General features: G+C 34.0%; 1 protein-coding gene and 1 pseudogene across 1 annotated transcript; one reads left to right on the top strand and one right to left on the bottom strand.

Moving 5' to 3' along the window:
* Positions 1 to 6,568: 6,568 nt before the first annotated feature.
* On the top strand, positions 6,569 to 12,579 carry LOC140957120 (polyadenylate-binding protein RBP47-like). Its single transcript, XM_073414253.1, has 6 exons — positions 6,569 to 6,997; positions 9,665 to 10,142; positions 10,487 to 10,566; positions 10,640 to 10,770; positions 11,449 to 11,545; positions 12,201 to 12,579. Exons 1-6 carry the CDS (start codon positions 6,665 to 6,667, stop codon positions 12,327 to 12,329), a joined length of 1,248 nt encoding a protein of 415 aa, XP_073270354.1. The 5' UTR covers positions 6,569 to 6,664; the 3' UTR covers positions 12,330 to 12,579.
* Positions 12,580 to 14,408: 1,829 nt separating this feature from the next.
* LOC140958075 (peroxidase 10-like) lies at positions 14,409 to 15,906 on the bottom strand (annotated as a pseudogene).
* Between the last annotated feature and the right edge of the window lie 870 nt (positions 15,907 to 16,776).

Raw genomic sequence — 16,776 nt, 5'->3', positions numbered from 1 at the left:
ACTATCACCTCCACTCAAAATTTTTCATGATGAAATAGTTGGGATAAAGTGTGGTTAGGATAGTATATCGGTTTGCTTTCGGATGAGATCATTTGATTTGTGATCGTGTATAACTATGTTAATATTATGTTAATTTAACTAAATTAATAACGTGTTGTAAATTATTTGAGAAAAATAAATTTAAAGATTGAGATTGAAAATGATAGTAACCTTATTTCATATTTGGTTGAATTAACGACAAATATTACAATACCTTAATATGATATTTTATTTTATTTTAATTTCATAAATTGTGATAGTTAATTAATATCTCAATATATATCTCAAGCTTACACTTTTCTACAAGTTTCATTAAAATCGTGTCAGTAAATGTCATTTTTCTTATGATATTTTTTCAATAAAAATGAACACTATGTGCATGTAGATTCTATGTGTTTTTTTGCAAGAAAAAATTTTATATTTTATTTACAGTATAATTTGATTAGTTTGATTTATTTCAACTCTATTCATAAGAGAAAAAGTAAGGATAAATTAAAAAGAATGAAAATTATTTTCTACTTTTGAACTAAATATATGATATAATCCTTAAAAAAATTTAATCAATATAATCTTTATAATAAATATGAATTATCATTTGTTGTATATTACAATTTTACATATAATATTTTTTAACTGAGTATTATATGTTATTTTATTTATATTTGTGTTTTACTATACATATTTATTTGAGTGATATTATGTTAAAATTTTATTTCACTGAAATTATTAATCATTACTATTAATTTAAATGATTGATTCTGATATAAAATTAATCATCTATAATATGTATTCTTAAAAAAAACATAGAAATTAAATAAAATCCGCAATGGGTTAAAATTTAGCAAAAACAAATGTGATATTTAACTTAATAAAAAGTTTAATGGTTTTATTTTAACATTATTGTGATAATTTAGTAACTTGAGAGAATTTTATTTGACGCTTGTCTATGTGTATTCCATTTAAGTACTTTTTAGTTTTGATTTTGGTATAATTCAATATTCTGTTAATTTTATTTTTATTGTTTTCAATTTTGAATGATAGTTGGATGAAAAATATTTTTACTGATTTATCATTTAAGAGAGCTGTCATTATGTCGCGGATTGAAAAATATCATATAAATAAGTGAATACATANTATATATATATATATATATATATATATATTGTAGCCGAATTATTTTCCATGATATTCATGTGTTTAAAGTAAATCGTCTTTAAAATTTTCGTCATCGAAATATCAAGATGTTGAATGATATATCACAGCTGTTTAGCCAATAGAGCTTTGTTAAATTCAAACCATACTATGAATACCAAGACCCCAACTGTATGGGCGTACAAAAAGACTCCAAGTGGCCCAATGAACTCCTTTGTTCCCTTGTGAAGATTGTCACCAAAACTTAGCACACAATTGTTTCAACTCGAGATGAGAATTTTGAAGCAAGATAAAACATATGATGAAATAGCCTACAAAATTGTTTCTTTACCCTCGTTTGAAAACAAATTGGTTGCCCACCCATTAATTCGATGAAATAATCTATGGCTAAATGAAGAAAACTGGAAGATGCGATCCGGCTGAAATGGACGAGCCGGGTCGAGTGTTCCACCGGATCTGCTATCAAGATAATGAAGGGAATAAGAGCAAGGAGATATATCTCTGTAATATGGCTTCAGCTGTAACCTGCATACAATGAAATGAACTCGTGAATGGGCGCCGGAGGGGTGTCCGGCGTGGTCACTCCGATGCTTAAGTCAGCATGTGTAAAAGAGGAAGATCTTTAGAGAAAATATTGCTGCTGGTATGAATAGGTGTCTGCACCTGTGTTTAATGTAGAATGAACCTGATATTTATAGTAGGAGATGTGATGATGACCTCGTTCTGCGTGCTACCTACTAATTATAGTAGGACGACTATATTCTGACATGTCAAATCTCGTACTGGTCACATCCAGCCCATCTGATTTTGTCAACCCATCGGCCTGGTGTCAGAGATGGGACAGTCGCCCACATCCTATTCTGCTAGTGTACTCGAGTGCGGTGCTCATAGCGAGGTGGCCCGGTTAGAATGCCTACCGAGGGCTTATATAAGAGCCTAGGCGTCTGGTTGCCCGGGGAGTAGAGCCGGGGCTTGCACCTGCCCCGCTTCAGAAGAATCCACCCCTGCAGATTGACCCTAATTTGGGAATCCATCTGATATCCCGGGTCATCCATGACCCGAGTTCTTACAGGGGTATCACTGGATATGTTTACTTCTCAGAGAAAAAAGTTGGGAGCCCAAATACAAATCATGAGATGTGACAACCTTGATACATAGAACTTGCATGATCTCACTATTGACGTTTTGGGATGAACTAGGACAGAATGTTAATGAAGATTTATAAAAGTTAACAACTTGATCAGAAGTTGTTTCATACAACTTGATATACCTTTCAACCTGCAAACAATCATCTATTGTTGCCCTGAAGAAGATTAGGCTATTATCTGCAAAAAATAAACGAGAAATAACCGAACTAATGTTAGCAATTTTGACCTCACAGAACAGCTTATGCTCAGCTTCCTTGGTGAGTGTTGATAATAACACTTGAGTTACACAAAAAAATGTATTGTGATATGAGATCTCCTTGTCTCAAACCACGTTTTGGTTTTAATTCACGAATAATGGACTGACTAATTTTGAAGGAGTTGGAGACAGATGAAACCCAACACATAATGAGGTTAACCCAGCCCGAAGAGAAACCCATTTTGACCAATATCGAATCAAGAAATTTTCATTCCACTCGATCATACGTCTTTCTAATGTCTAATTTAGGAGCCGTGAATCCTGTTTTGTGCTTGTTATGTCAATGTATCCAGTGCATACACTCAAAACCAATTATGATATTATCTAAGACAGAGTCATCTTGGGATGAAGACACTTTGGGCTTGGTCGATTAATAGGATAAGGATAGAGTGGAGTCGATTTGTTATAGTCCACGAGACTATCTTATAATAGATGTTGCCTAAATTGATTGGTGTGAAGTCTTTAGGCGTAAGAGGCTCTGCATTTTAGTTTCACTAATAAAGAGAAAATTCGGGAATCTTTCGACAACTAAACATCGAAGTATATTGAATGCACATTGGTTCCCAAGCCCCCGTGCATTCCAACATAGGCAACTCACGATGATTGGTGAGGCTACACAACAGCACCTGCCATTGGATAAAGAAAAGAACTCAATTTTCGTGCTTGCTTCCTCGATTTCCCAGCTTGTGGCAAGCTCTCAGGAGAAACATCAAGAACGTGTTTCTTCCCGGCCCGTTGAAATTTGCACCTTGGTATATTTTTTGTCCACTATCGAATCCATCGTTTTCTAGCTGATTGCGATGTCTTAATATCAGAATAAGGATCATATATGAAGGGAAATATATTTTCCTAATAATTTCTTAATTTAATTTATTTCCCTAATTGTCTTTCCTTGTTGATTTGATTGCATATAATATTTTGCCTTTCTAGATAATGAGATAATTATGCAAATAATATCATGATATGATTTTGAATAATTAAATATGTTTTGACTTTCTAGATAATATGATATTTAATGAGATCCTGACTTTCTAATTAATGAGATAAATATGCTAGGATTTTATTCTTGATAATAAGATATTATTGTGATTTGGTATCAATATTTAAAAGAGTTTATTTCTAATTAAACTCTTACTTTCCTTATGATATAGGTTTCTTTGTGGAGATAAAAGTCTACATCTATAAATACGAAACAAGAACATTGTTGCGTGTGCGTGGAAGTACGTGGGAGCTTAAAAGAAGAGAGGAGAGAGAAGAGTTTAGTTGGAAGAATTTTTCGTGGAGATTTTTGTGTGAGTTTTAGTGAGAAGTTTTTCATAGAGATAGTTTTTCGTGGAGGTGATTTTCGTGGGACTTTTTAGTGAGAAGATTTTCGTGGAGATAGTTTTTCGTGGTGGAGAGATTTTCGTGGGAACTTCTTCGATCTATTGATATTTTGTTTTCACTCTTCGTTTGAAAGTTTTCGTGACTGCATATTGTGTGAACTTTTGCACATTGAAGATTTCAGAGAAAATATTCTGCAAGGACGTTGCTGTTTCGAAGTGTGCTGTTCCGAGTGTTGCCTTGAATGTTGGGAACATCTGCAGACAACATCCGTAACGAAGTTGGCTGAAGATCGTTTTCGTGGATTCCCTTTTTGTCATCACGTTTTTAGCTTTCTTGTTTAAGTTTTATTCTGAGCATTTGTTTTAGAAAGTTTTATTTTCTCAACTTGTTGAGGAAATTGATTTTTGTTAAAATCACTAGTGATAGATTTTTGTGTAAACATTGTGGTTTTCTAGTGATTAATTTTTGTCATAAGGCACCGCACAAGTATTTATACTTGTGCATATTTAATCTTGTCCATCTATTTATTTAACGTAAATTTGTGTTACAAAATATAATACTCCGCTGCATGTAGATGTTGTCTGAGATGTTGTAACATCTGGCACAACATTTAATTCTGACAAAACACAAATTCAATATTTTACATCCTATTCTGATATTATCGTTATTTTTATTATCTATCGGACAAAATAAATCCTAACAATATATATGCACCAGCTTCCTGATCCATAACTTCAATGTCCCCGAAAATTTTTATGATCATAAGACACCCCTCCATAATTGTGGTTGGGATCTTAACTGGAGTTTCCACCATAGTTGTACTAAAAATGTGTTATCACAATCCATCAATGTTTTTAGAGTAAGGAATTCTTTGTTCAGCAAATCAATCTCTATCACCACTCGAGAAACTTGTTTGTTCGGATTAGAGGATGATGACTAGTTCGTTCTGATCCAACATAAACCTCGGGACAAAAGGATTCCTTACCACCCAACCCAGAAAGAGCTTAAGCGAGGTACCAAATGCCAGTGTTGTTTTGTTGACCTCTGGACCAACACAATCTCTCACAATATGTCCAATAAAATTTGGTAAACGCTCATACATTAACAGAAGTATATAAATATGTTCACTATCTGGTTATGGTTGCACCCAAATGCACTTCTTGACTCAAAACTTGCAAACAATATGAACACGAGCAAATTTACCCATACATTGGGATGTCATATTTGTCCTCCAACATTTCTAGATGCATACATGCAAAATGAAGATTATGAAATTGGACCAATACCATGAAATCCTCGATCCTATCGACCGACTCCTTGACGCAATCCAAAGAGAATAATGAACCTACCAACCGTAGGAAGTCAACTGTTACCTCCTTTGTCCACCGACGAAAAGAGAGCATTTATTAATTAACAACAGCAATAATTTACATTTTACATATTTTTTTTAATAAGCTACAACATTAAAAGTTCATGATCTAGACACCGTACCCTTTTATATAAATAATACCAAATGAAAGATAAATGAGATATATTCTCAATATATACTATTCAAACTAAAGATAAAAATGTCATTATGCCATCATTTCCCTCAACAAATATTAGCCATTATAAAAGAATGATTATTAAATAATCATCATTTATCTCGCGTTTGGTTCATTTTTTATTTAGTCTGCAGGACCTTGATTATGATCGAAAGTCTGCACTATTCATGTTATTTGTGTCCCTCCTCAAAAGGTGTGATAATGTATAATTCTTGAATAGTGATCGTGATAAGATTGTATATTGATCATAATACCCTTGAATCGTCTTCTTCAATATAATATGAAACTTAAAATTAGTGAAAATTTAATAATTAATATAATATTTAAATTTTTATTATATTTTTTTATAAATTAATTTCATATATTTTTATTATTTTCAATCATTTTAAAGAAAATAAATTCAGTATTGACCAAGTCATGAGTTTATAATTAGACCATTGAACCACGATCAACATAACACGAGAAACCGCAGAGAAAAGTTGAACAAAATCGGAGAAAAGATCCAGAAGACAAGACAACTCAATCATATTTGTTTCAAGTTTATTTCAATTTCAGCGTTTGTTCTCATCATTCAAATTCATAAAAAAGATGTTTGTTTCAAATCTTAATGGTTTATCCCTTGTGTTCATGTTAGTTAAAAAGTTTTCTTTCTCTTTTTAACTTATTTGTGATACTCACGTCAAATCGAGAAGACTAGAACCAACTATCAAATCGAATATTTACTTAGTTTGATTTACAAGTTTGATTAGGATTTTTCAGATTCAAATTTCTTAATTTGCGTTGACAAACGGACTTCGGGATGATCGAGTAGTAGTTTTGTCGTGCATGGGTGTATTAAAAACTATTCTTGATTGTATTAGGATTAGGACTTGTAAATGAACAAATGCTGTGAATCAACGAAGACTTTTATAAACAGCTCATAAACCTTCCCGACCGTCGATTGAGACGACGGCCTCCAACCAACGGCCAGATCTACATCACAAAGGGCCCCATTACACCAATAGCTGTTCTCCCCTCAATCGACGGCCAAAAATAACCCCCGTCACCCATCTACGGCCCACATCCAACGTAGCAGCCATAGCGGCCCGCGTAAAATCCACCCTAGATCCGTAAAATTCGCGAACTTCCCCAATCAGCAGTCTTCGCGAAATCTCTCCTCCTTCCTCTCCAGCGAGAACTGAAGATTGGAGGGAGGGGAGATGAACGGTGGAGATTCGAATCAGCAGCAGAAGATGCAACAACAGCAGTACCAGCAGCAGTGGGCGGCGATGCAGCAGTATCAGCAGCATTGGATGGCGATGCACTATTCGGCCATGGCGATGCAGCAGCGGATGATGTACAATGTGCATTACGTGCCGTACTACCACAGCCACCATATGCAGCAGCAGTATCAGAAGCAGCAGACGCTCCCGATAAAGAATAATCATCAGATTCAGAGCTCGGGTGATGATAACAAGACCATATGGATTGGAGATCTTCAGCAGTGGATGGATGAAGATTATCTGCAATCTTGCTTTTCTCAAACTGGAGAGGTAAAAATGTTGTCTTTAATGTAATCATAGATTATTATTTCATCTTGATCGCTTGTTGGAGTTTATAAGTATTCATTTTTTTACTGCTGTTGGCTTGATTTGACCCTATAATTTGGAAAAATTATTGTTGCTGCTTTTACTTGTTGAAGTGTTTTTCCCCTGAGGATAACACATAAGCTTCCATGGTTTGGAAATAATGTAAATTCAATTAAATACTTAAGATTCAACCTTCATGGGGAAAAAAATCTCATCTTCTAAACACTTGACTACCAATAAAACTGAACCCACGGTAAAAATCTCATCTTCTAAACATATGACTACCAATAAAACTGAATGAAAGCAGATTTCTACACGCCTCTGCGATTTGTAATATTGGTGTAAATTAGAACACCTTTTTTTGAGTTTTTCTGGTTTTGGGTTTTACTGGGTCAAAAGTTATCGATTTATAGGCTCTGGAGCCTGTACTTATCTTGAGAATATTGGGATAGATTTTGTTTTAATAAGGAATTTGTTCATTTTGGAATTCCTTTACATCAATGGTTAAAGGGAAAATAATGAACTTTAAGGATCTCCATCAAGCTGTTGATGACTTGGTGTTTGAATGAGCTGCAAATTATGGTAGTTGGTCTTCTCTATGCTGTAAAATAGGATTTTATAAGTGGTTGAACTGTGTTTTCCAATGATCTGGAAATTTCCTCGTGATCTAAAAATTTGAAATGTAGGAGGAGATTTCTGGGATTAGTCGAGCACAACAAACTTTTCATTCAGTTACTAGTCTTGAAATCTTAGTTTCCAACTTTGACAACTCTCTTTTGGGAAACATCAGTCCTTTTTAATCTAAATGTTTGTGTAATTTTAGGAGATGGGGAAAAGACTTAGATGGTTGATAACTAAATGCAGTGACAGAGCTAGATGGAGGCGGGTGCAACCACACGTACCCACTCAAAATTTTAATTTTTTTATATCAATAAATAAAATAATAATTGATTTAAATTTAAATATTTACTCAATTTTGCCCCCTCATTTTTTTTTCCCAAAAAGATTTATTTAATTTATAAGAACATCAATTTTATCAAACATTTTTTGTATTTAAAAATATAATGCCTAACCCAACTTATATGATCAATGCACATTCCTCCTTTGATCAAATAGAATTTGAATTTATAAAGAAAATCATTCAACACTAATTATATTTGCAAACTTGTTTAGAAGTTTTATTCTAGTGAATTCATTGATTAGGAAAAAATTATCTATAAACTGTCAATTAGACTTTTTTGAGCTCAATTCAACACAATTACCAATTTCAGAACGTGTCGAGTGTCAGCTAATTTAGCTATAAAAATTGCCAATATAAGATTAAATAATAAAATACAAGATGAATATTTATGTAATCCATTATTAATGTATGGTGGAAAAAGCGATTGATCAAACCTTCATTTTTGGCTCAATTATTTCAAATTAGAAAATTAATGCTACACACACTTGAAATACCTATATTTATATATCTTTCTAATTTATATTAATGTATTACTGTATGATTTATAACGATTAAACTTTTTTTTTTCATGTTTTTTTTATAATTTATTGCTACGAGATATGTCATAGATGAAAAATTATAAATTTTTGATGTTTTAATTACTTTTGTTTTTAAGTAATTTATTTTGAAGATGTAGTTTTTATTTTTTTACCATCAATTTCTTATTATTTTGAGAGTAAATATTTAATACTATTGTAACGACCATGGGCTATCCCGATCTTAGGCCTCTCCCCGAGGTACCAAATTTCAATGATCAATGTACTTAGCCTGGAGGTCATTGGATCGAAACCTGGGGAGGCACAGACTCCACTGCCAGGGGTGGAGAGTTCTGTGAGTAATGGCGCATGGGAAAGCCCGTGAGGGAAGGCCCAAGATCCGGATAGCCCATGGTTGTTACAACTTACAATAAAAGGTTTCTTTTATTGTAACGACCATTATTCATTATTGGCTTACCCATTCTTCAACAAATATGTATATACTCATTTTTAGGCACATAAAATGTCAAACAATCATCAGCTATGTTTGAATATATTCCAGGGCATTGAGGCATTTAGCAACAAGTTTTTAAAAAAATGTAAACTCATTTAGAATGCATCTGTTCTCATTTAAGCCTTTAAACAAACACCTTAGCTACATGGTACAAAACTTGTGGCCAAAGTATGCTTAAATTAAGCAAAGTAAACCCCTTGTTTATAAACATCTACTATCAAGTATCAACTCAACTCAATGCCATATTACAAACAAGTGTATATAAACTCGATTGTGCCAGAAGAACTTTAAACTTGCAGTAAGATGGAACAAGCACATAAACAACCAACACGAAGGTTTAGCTATGTTATCAACAAGCTTCGGAATGTTTGTCACTCGCCAGATGCTTTCAAGCTTCAGACACTCAAAATATCTGCAAATTTCTTGGCTCCTTTATACACAAACAACAAGATTCTGGGGTTACAATCACGTAAAATAAGAAAAATAACCATGAAAACAAATTAGAGGAAGCACAGCTTCGCTACCAGCCTTGGTTGCTGAACTGATATTTTTTAATGTGTTGGGAATTGTTGCTTTATCTAAGTATTGTATTTGCGATTTGTCACTGCTGGAATTAAGCTCTTAGAGATCCATACTTGCAGGTTGTTTCGGTCAAGACCATACGCAACAAGCAGACTGGCCAATCAGAGAGATACGGATTCGTCGAGTTCAATTCTCATGCTGCAGCTGAGAAAGTCCTACAAAGCTGCAACGGAACCATGATGCCAAATACTGAGCAACCCTTCCGCTTAAACTGGGCAGGATTTAGCGCCAGTGATAGGCGCCCTGAAGCTGGTTCTGATTTGTCAATATTTGTTGGAGATTTGGCTACTGATGTTACTGATGAGATGTTGCATGATATCTTTGCCTCTAAATATCCATCTGTGAAAGGTGCAAAAGTAGTAATTGATTTGAGCACTGGTCGTCCAAAAGGTTATGGCTTTGTCAGGTTTGGTGATGAAAATGATAGGTCTCAAGCCTTGACTGAAATGAATGGTGTGTGTTGTTCTAGTAGACCTATGCGTGTTGGTGTTGCAACTCCTAAGAAACCTTCAGTTCAGCAACAATATTCTCCACAAGGTACGGAATCCTTTGCACTGTTCTGCAACTTGGTGGCATTTTTGCTCCAAAGATTCAGTACCCACCTGTATATAATTGTTGTCCATATGTTTATGTGTGATGGGTGGTACACCACTTGTGTTTGTAAATACATTATTATATTTGACACGGACTTAATATTCTTTGTCCATTACTTTCGATGCTTTACTCTTGCTAAAAAATTAAATGGGAGCAACCGCTTGCATCTTTGTTTCATCTTATTTTGGGTCAAACCTCATTGGATCTTGTCTTTAACTCTTTCAATAGCAGGTCAGAGATGTACTCTGATTTAATTTTTATTGAAATTTTGTACTTTCACCGTGTAGCTGTGGTATTTTCTGGTGGATATGCATCGAATGGTGCTGTGCCCCAAGGTCAGTCGGATAGTGATTCGCCAAACACGACAGTAAGTATCCCTCTGTAGTTAGTTATGGTAAATTTTATTGTACAACAATTCATGATATCCTTTTTTGTTCTAGATATTTGTGGGAGGACTAGACACTGATGTCACTGATGAAGAACTCAGACAGTGTTTTACTCCATTTGGAGACATTCTCTCTGTAAAAATACCTGCTGGAAAGGGATGTGGCTTCGTACAATTTGCAAACAGGTAAATCCTGTGATGTGGGTCATGAATGCAGAATTTATGATACAAACTGAATATAAAAAGGAAAAAGAAAGGTTCGGATGGAAACATTTGTTCATCCAAACAAGAAATTGGATTTGCTTGATCTTCATCTTGGCAGGTTATGTTTGGATTGATCAAATTGAATCGATTGGGGATTTGAACTCAAATAATTTAAACTTCCTTTGATTTGAAATATTGGCTGGATGGATGATGTAAGATATTTAGTAAACCCCTTCGAATTAGGATGGTTCATTCAGCATGATCTTTTGTTGAGATAGTCCTATCCTATACTGAGTCTACTACTGGTCTCTTCTATCCTGTGCTTGTCTATCTTCCTATGTGTAGTGTCTTCTACACAACTGTGTTTTTCCTATCATATAGTGGACAAACACCATATTTGAGATTTTACAAAATTCTTAAAAAAAAAGAATAAAAGTTGTGATTCTTTTGTACATGCTTTTGTAGCTATGGATGTGATATGATTGTTTTCCCAAGAGTATATTATTCCCTAAATAGGGGTGTTCTGAATTAAAATTCTCGATGTTAGGCCCTCATTAAGAAAAAACATGGAATGTTGTCGAATTTTTGCTACCAAGAAAGTTGATAAATGTGACTATTACAATACCATGGCATGACCCTTATAATATACCATTTGAACAGAAGCGATGCAGAGGAAGCACTTCAGAGATTAAGCGGCACGGTTATTGGCAAGCAGACAGTTCGCCTTTCTTGGGGCCGAAATCTGGGAAACAAACAGGTAATTCTTCAATTTTTTTTTTCATTTTGAGTGATTGGGATATTTCCACCTTGGAGAATCTTAGTTCTTTACCATTTAACTGTAAATTCGTCACCACATGAACCTACATGCCAAATTACCATTCAATACACAAATAAAAGAACAAAGTTCATAAGTGTAATCGTCAGCATTGCATCCTTTGGAGCTCAGTACCTTTTAGCGGCTTGAAATTTAACTTTTGTTTTCTCAAAACAAAACATTTGGCTGAAAGCCTGAAACATAACTAGGCATATCTCGCTATATTTTCTGCGTATTCACTACTTTAAGCTTATGTTGAATGGAGAAGTAGAAAAAGGTACACTTTCACCATCTTTTTTAGTGTTGCTGTTTACAGAAGACCCATCTTTTTTAATATTTGCTATGACAGTACTGATAATCATAACCGCGGAAATATAGATATAGTTCTTCACCAATGTCAAAACGCCCATGCATCAAAATATATAATGAAGACTGTAAATGCAGAGTTTAGCATGTCAAATCCTATCAACAATATGCTGCACTAGAGAGAGAGCCGATGTTTCTTTTTTCACATGTTTCCTATCAAATGTTTTCGCAGGTTTCCTATCAAATTCACTCTGTAATATTGTTTTCTCTGTACATCCTTCTTGCTTTGCAGATAAGAATGGATTCTAATAATGGCACATACTATGGCAGACAAGTTAACAACGGATACGGACACACCAAGACTACAGCTTTTGGAGCGTCTTCAAATGGTCACACAAACCATCAGCAGCCAGTGAACTAGTATATTCTGCAATTGTGCTGAGATTTAGCAGAGTTATCGTCGAATGAACTTAAAAAAACGAAGTCTCCTGTAACGGAATGTAGAATTTAGGTAATGCCCTCGGGTGTTCATGCACTGAGACTTTCATAGAATGTTTCATAAATTTTGTAGCTGGATTAATAGCACGTGAGACAACCTTTGTATTTTTATTTCTTGGTGTACCTTTACGTTGACAATTTTGGAACTGCGGTGAGATTGTTTCTTTTTGTTATTGTTTCTTGTCCTTTATTCATTTATATTCATTCTTTTACTTTCATAATGATATATTTTTTAACACTGTATATACCCTGAATATTTGGGATATAGGTGTATCAAATAACCTTTTCCAAACCGATACTTGTGCTATAATCTAGCTGTGTACCTGTGTACGGTCTCGTGCTTATATATATATAGGCCAGTATTAAGAACCTATGTGGCTATGTTGTTCCTTGATCTTGTAACAAAATGATATCCAGTTACTAAATTTCAATGATTTTATTTTATTTTATTTTCGGTTGCTAAACTTTCGTAGCTTTGATATAAAAGTCGATGCATTATCTTTAAAATTTACATGAATGCAACTTTACACACTTAGGTATCCTTATTTGATTCGAATTCTACAATAACTAAACTTAAAAATAATTATATTATTCATATATTTTACGTTACCATTATCCTCCTGATATAAATTTCATTATCATTTCATACACTAGCCAAACAGGGCATTCATATACTCAAAAGGACAATCATAAGTTTCGGGGTTTTTTTCAAAAATATTTTAATTTTAAAAATTTTTTTCAAAAATAATGTAAAAAAAATAACATTTCCAAAACTACTGCAATCCGTGGAGCAGCGGAATATTGTAGCGACGGAATATATATCAAAACCGTCGCTAAAATGGAATCCGCGACGGTTTATAAACCGTCGCTAATTTTAGCGACAATTTATTTAACACGTCGCTAATTTTAGCAACGGTTTTAAACCGTCGCTTTATTGGAATCAGCGACAGTTAATAAGCCGTCGCTAATTAGCGACGGTTTTTGAACCGTCGCTAACAAAAACCGTCGCTAAATGCCAAAATACCTTCCTTTGTATCAACAGCGTGCACATGTACGTCGCGGATAATCTTGAACTTTCAACGACTTGCAACTTTGCAGCGTGCAATATACGCTGCGGAAAAAGAATTTGCGCGCTACGAAAAGCCATTTTTGTTGTAGTGAAGATAGAGAAAAAAAACAGACAATAAGCTCATCAAAAAATAAGTTTTTTCAGGAACCTCTATTATTCAACCTAGTTTTTTCAGTGATTTAGGGGTGGCTGACTTTGGTTTGTTTGGTCAGCAGGATTTTAAGACTCCGTCTTGGTCGAACATACACAGTTTTACAAATTTGCTTAATGTTGGTCCGCAGCATCTTGTACATGACATTCGACCACAGAATGATGTTGAGGAAAATGAACAACATTCAATTGAGATATCTCAGTCTTGATGAATTTCTTGTTTGTTTTTTTCTCTGTCTTCACTATAACAAAAATGGCTTTTCGTAGCGCATATTGCTCGCTGCAAAATTGCAAGCCGTTGAAAGTTCAATATTATCCGCGGCGTACATGTGCACGCTGTTGATACAAGGGTGGTAATTAGTTCAATTATAGCGACTGTTTAAGAAACCGTCGCTAATTAGCGACGGTTTATATATATATTCCGTCGCTAAAATATTCCGTCGCTTACGTGGACTCCACGTGAGCTCCGCGCTCCGTAAGCGCGGATTGCAGTAGTTTTGGAAATGTTTTTTTTTTTAACATTATTTTTGAAATTTTTTTTAAAATTAAATTATTTTTTAAAAAAACCCTAAGTTTCGAGCCAGTAAATGAACCGATATTAACCGATTAGAAATTTACATCTAAAGAATAACAGATATAAACTATAAAAGATGCATTAGTATAGCATATGTTGCAATCGTAATATAAATGTACCACAATGAATTGCCGATTGAAATAAAGTAGAAAATTGCCTATACGTGCAACTCTACAACGCTTGCGAGCAAAAAACAAAATTAAATTACCTTACTGAACTACCATGTCTTTCATGTCAAGACCCTTTGCTACAAACTTGGCACTGATGGCATCTAGAGGTTCGAAAGGTGATGGCAACTGTTCGTTGCTGACTTCTCGGCTGCAGGAAAACCATCCAGCCTACCTAATGAAACAGGCCAAAAAGGACCTCCTGACTGCACAACTTAGATACATGAATACAAGAGCAGAAGACATATATTGGCTCCAATTTACCCAGTATTATTGAAATTATATGAAGAACAAGCACGGTATGATTATGTGGCTTACCTGAAAAACGGCATCTCTAGCCGCTAGAGTCAATATGTCTACACAGGATAATGTTGAGGGGCAATATTTCTTTAACTCTGCCTTTATGTAATCGATAACTTCAAATCCTGTAGCAGAATTGTGGTTGGGTCCAGCGTTCTTTTCCCCCTTGAATTCTTTAGTGTCATCCAGAAGCACAGAACCTTCACATCCCTACAAAAAGCATATAGCAACTCCATTAACATCAAGAAATGCAGTCCGTCCATGTTCTAACTTAAAATCCTTATCAGTTTTGTCATGCCATATGCTCATAGATGGAGCAACAAAAACTGTGCATAACGGGATTCATCAGTGACTATTTTGCATCATTCTTCACTCTAAGAAAACAATTAACTCAAGTTACTAGACGAGTTCAATGCATAATTTTGAAAGACCATTTACTGTTAGGTGAGATTTTAATAAATGTGGGTGGGGCTCACATTAATTAAAATATTAAAAATAACAAATCCCACGTCGCTTTATTTACAAAATTGAATGAAGGAATTTAGTTATAAATAGAGCTCAATTCCTTCAGTTATTGTATTCCAAAATCAAAAGCTTTTTAGCTTTGATAAAAAAGAGAGTGCATAGAAAAAAGTGTGTATTTTTTTCTTGAGTGCGGGAATTCTCTTTGTGTGAGTTAGAGAAATTATTTTCTCGGTATACTCGGGTTGGGAGTGTGAGAAATATTGAGTGTATTGGTGTAATACACTTGTTGTAATATATCTTCCGGTTATAAAAGTTGCAGTGCTCCGTGGACGTAGCCTATATTGGGTGAACCACGTAAATCTTTGTGTTCTTGTTGGTTATTTTATTCCGCAATTTTTTTGGGTACTATATTATCATCGTTGTTGGCATCGCTTCGGGGGTGTAATTCCCCAACATTACTACTACTCTTATTATATAATCATCATGTTTATTAGGACAAACAAGTCAAATAACAAGTTATTAGGAGACTTATTACGTCTACAAACCAATCATGAAAGTGTAACCGGAGGAGGGAAGCAGCGATTCTGTTGTCATTCTAAAATGCTGCCCAAACACCACGACTCACTATCATGAGCAATTGAGGGCAAGACCTAGCATAAAAACTGTAACTAAGAGGTACATCAGATTTGTCATAATAACCATCATTGGCTGCGAATGTATCAAGAACATTGAATAAAAGATTATAAAAAGAAAGAAGCAGGGTTGAAGGTTTTACAATCCATTATTTATTCACAATTTCATGATCCATTATTTATTCACAATTTCATGATCACTAACCATGGAATCAATTTATAGTAAGAACATTGGTGAGCTTGGACAGTGGCAATTCCACTAAATTCTCAATTACCTAATTGCCATAACTGACATCATAGAACTAATACATGCATCAAAATAAAGAAGATCAAATGTAAATCATAATTCATACACCACTTGATAGTTCTTAATTTTTTACACGTTATGATTGCACTTGAACATTTTGAAAAACATAAGTAATAAGAATATTCTGAAGTATTGTGAGCTTGTATCCCAGATATTTCACAACTAATGTTTTCAATTTACTTAATTAAGCACCTTAACAAAATAAAAGGAATAATTGTGAGATGTATAACTATCCTTGCTGCCAAAATTTCTATCTTTATGAAGTTACTTGAAAGCTAGATTACACTTCAATTGCAGAGAAATGTGGAATCATTTTTAGTGTAGGTAACATCTCCAAGCTTTTAAAAAACGCAAAATATGACGAAATATCACTACCATGCTTCAACTTTTACAAGTTTAAGCTATTTTAGTACGAGACTAAACATGGAAAAGTGGTTTTAGTTTTTACTATAATTTTAATTATATCAAGTTTATCAATATGTTAAAATAACACATGACATACCAAAATTAAGAATAAATGCATAAATTTTCTTCGTGATACTTCAAATTTCCTAGCTCTTTGTCGGATTTTAATTCAATATCATTTTCTTCATTTATATCGTCTTCCATATTGTCCGATACAATGTCGTTTTATTTGGGTGTCTTCAAGTTTTTTTTTTTTTTTTAAGAATTTTATTTTATCAAATACTTATCATTAAAAATTTAA

The sequence above is a fragment of the Primulina huaijiensis genome, chromosome 14, assembly GCF_012295235.1.
Source record: "Primulina huaijiensis isolate GDHJ02 chromosome 14, ASM1229523v2, whole genome shotgun sequence".
Taxonomy (NCBI): domain Eukaryota; kingdom Viridiplantae; phylum Streptophyta; class Magnoliopsida; order Lamiales; family Gesneriaceae; genus Primulina; species Primulina huaijiensis.
Note: the sequence above shows the minus strand (reverse complement) of the source record. Positions and strands in the feature narration are given on the sequence as shown.

Excerpts from the sequence above, each read along its gene's own strand:
- LOC140957120 (XM_073414253.1), top strand. The coding sequence starts at position 6,665 with ATGAACGGTGGAGATTCGAATCAGCAGCAGAAGATGCAACAACAGCAG. Across the intron at positions 10,143-10,486 it reads GCAACAATATTCTCCACAAG|CTGTGGTATTTTCTGGTGGA; the intron begins GTACGGAATCCT and ends TTCACCGTGTAG. Across the intron at positions 11,546-12,200 it reads GAAATCTGGGAAACAAACAG|ATAAGAATGGATTCTAATAA; the intron begins GTAATTCTTCAA and ends CTTGCTTTGCAG.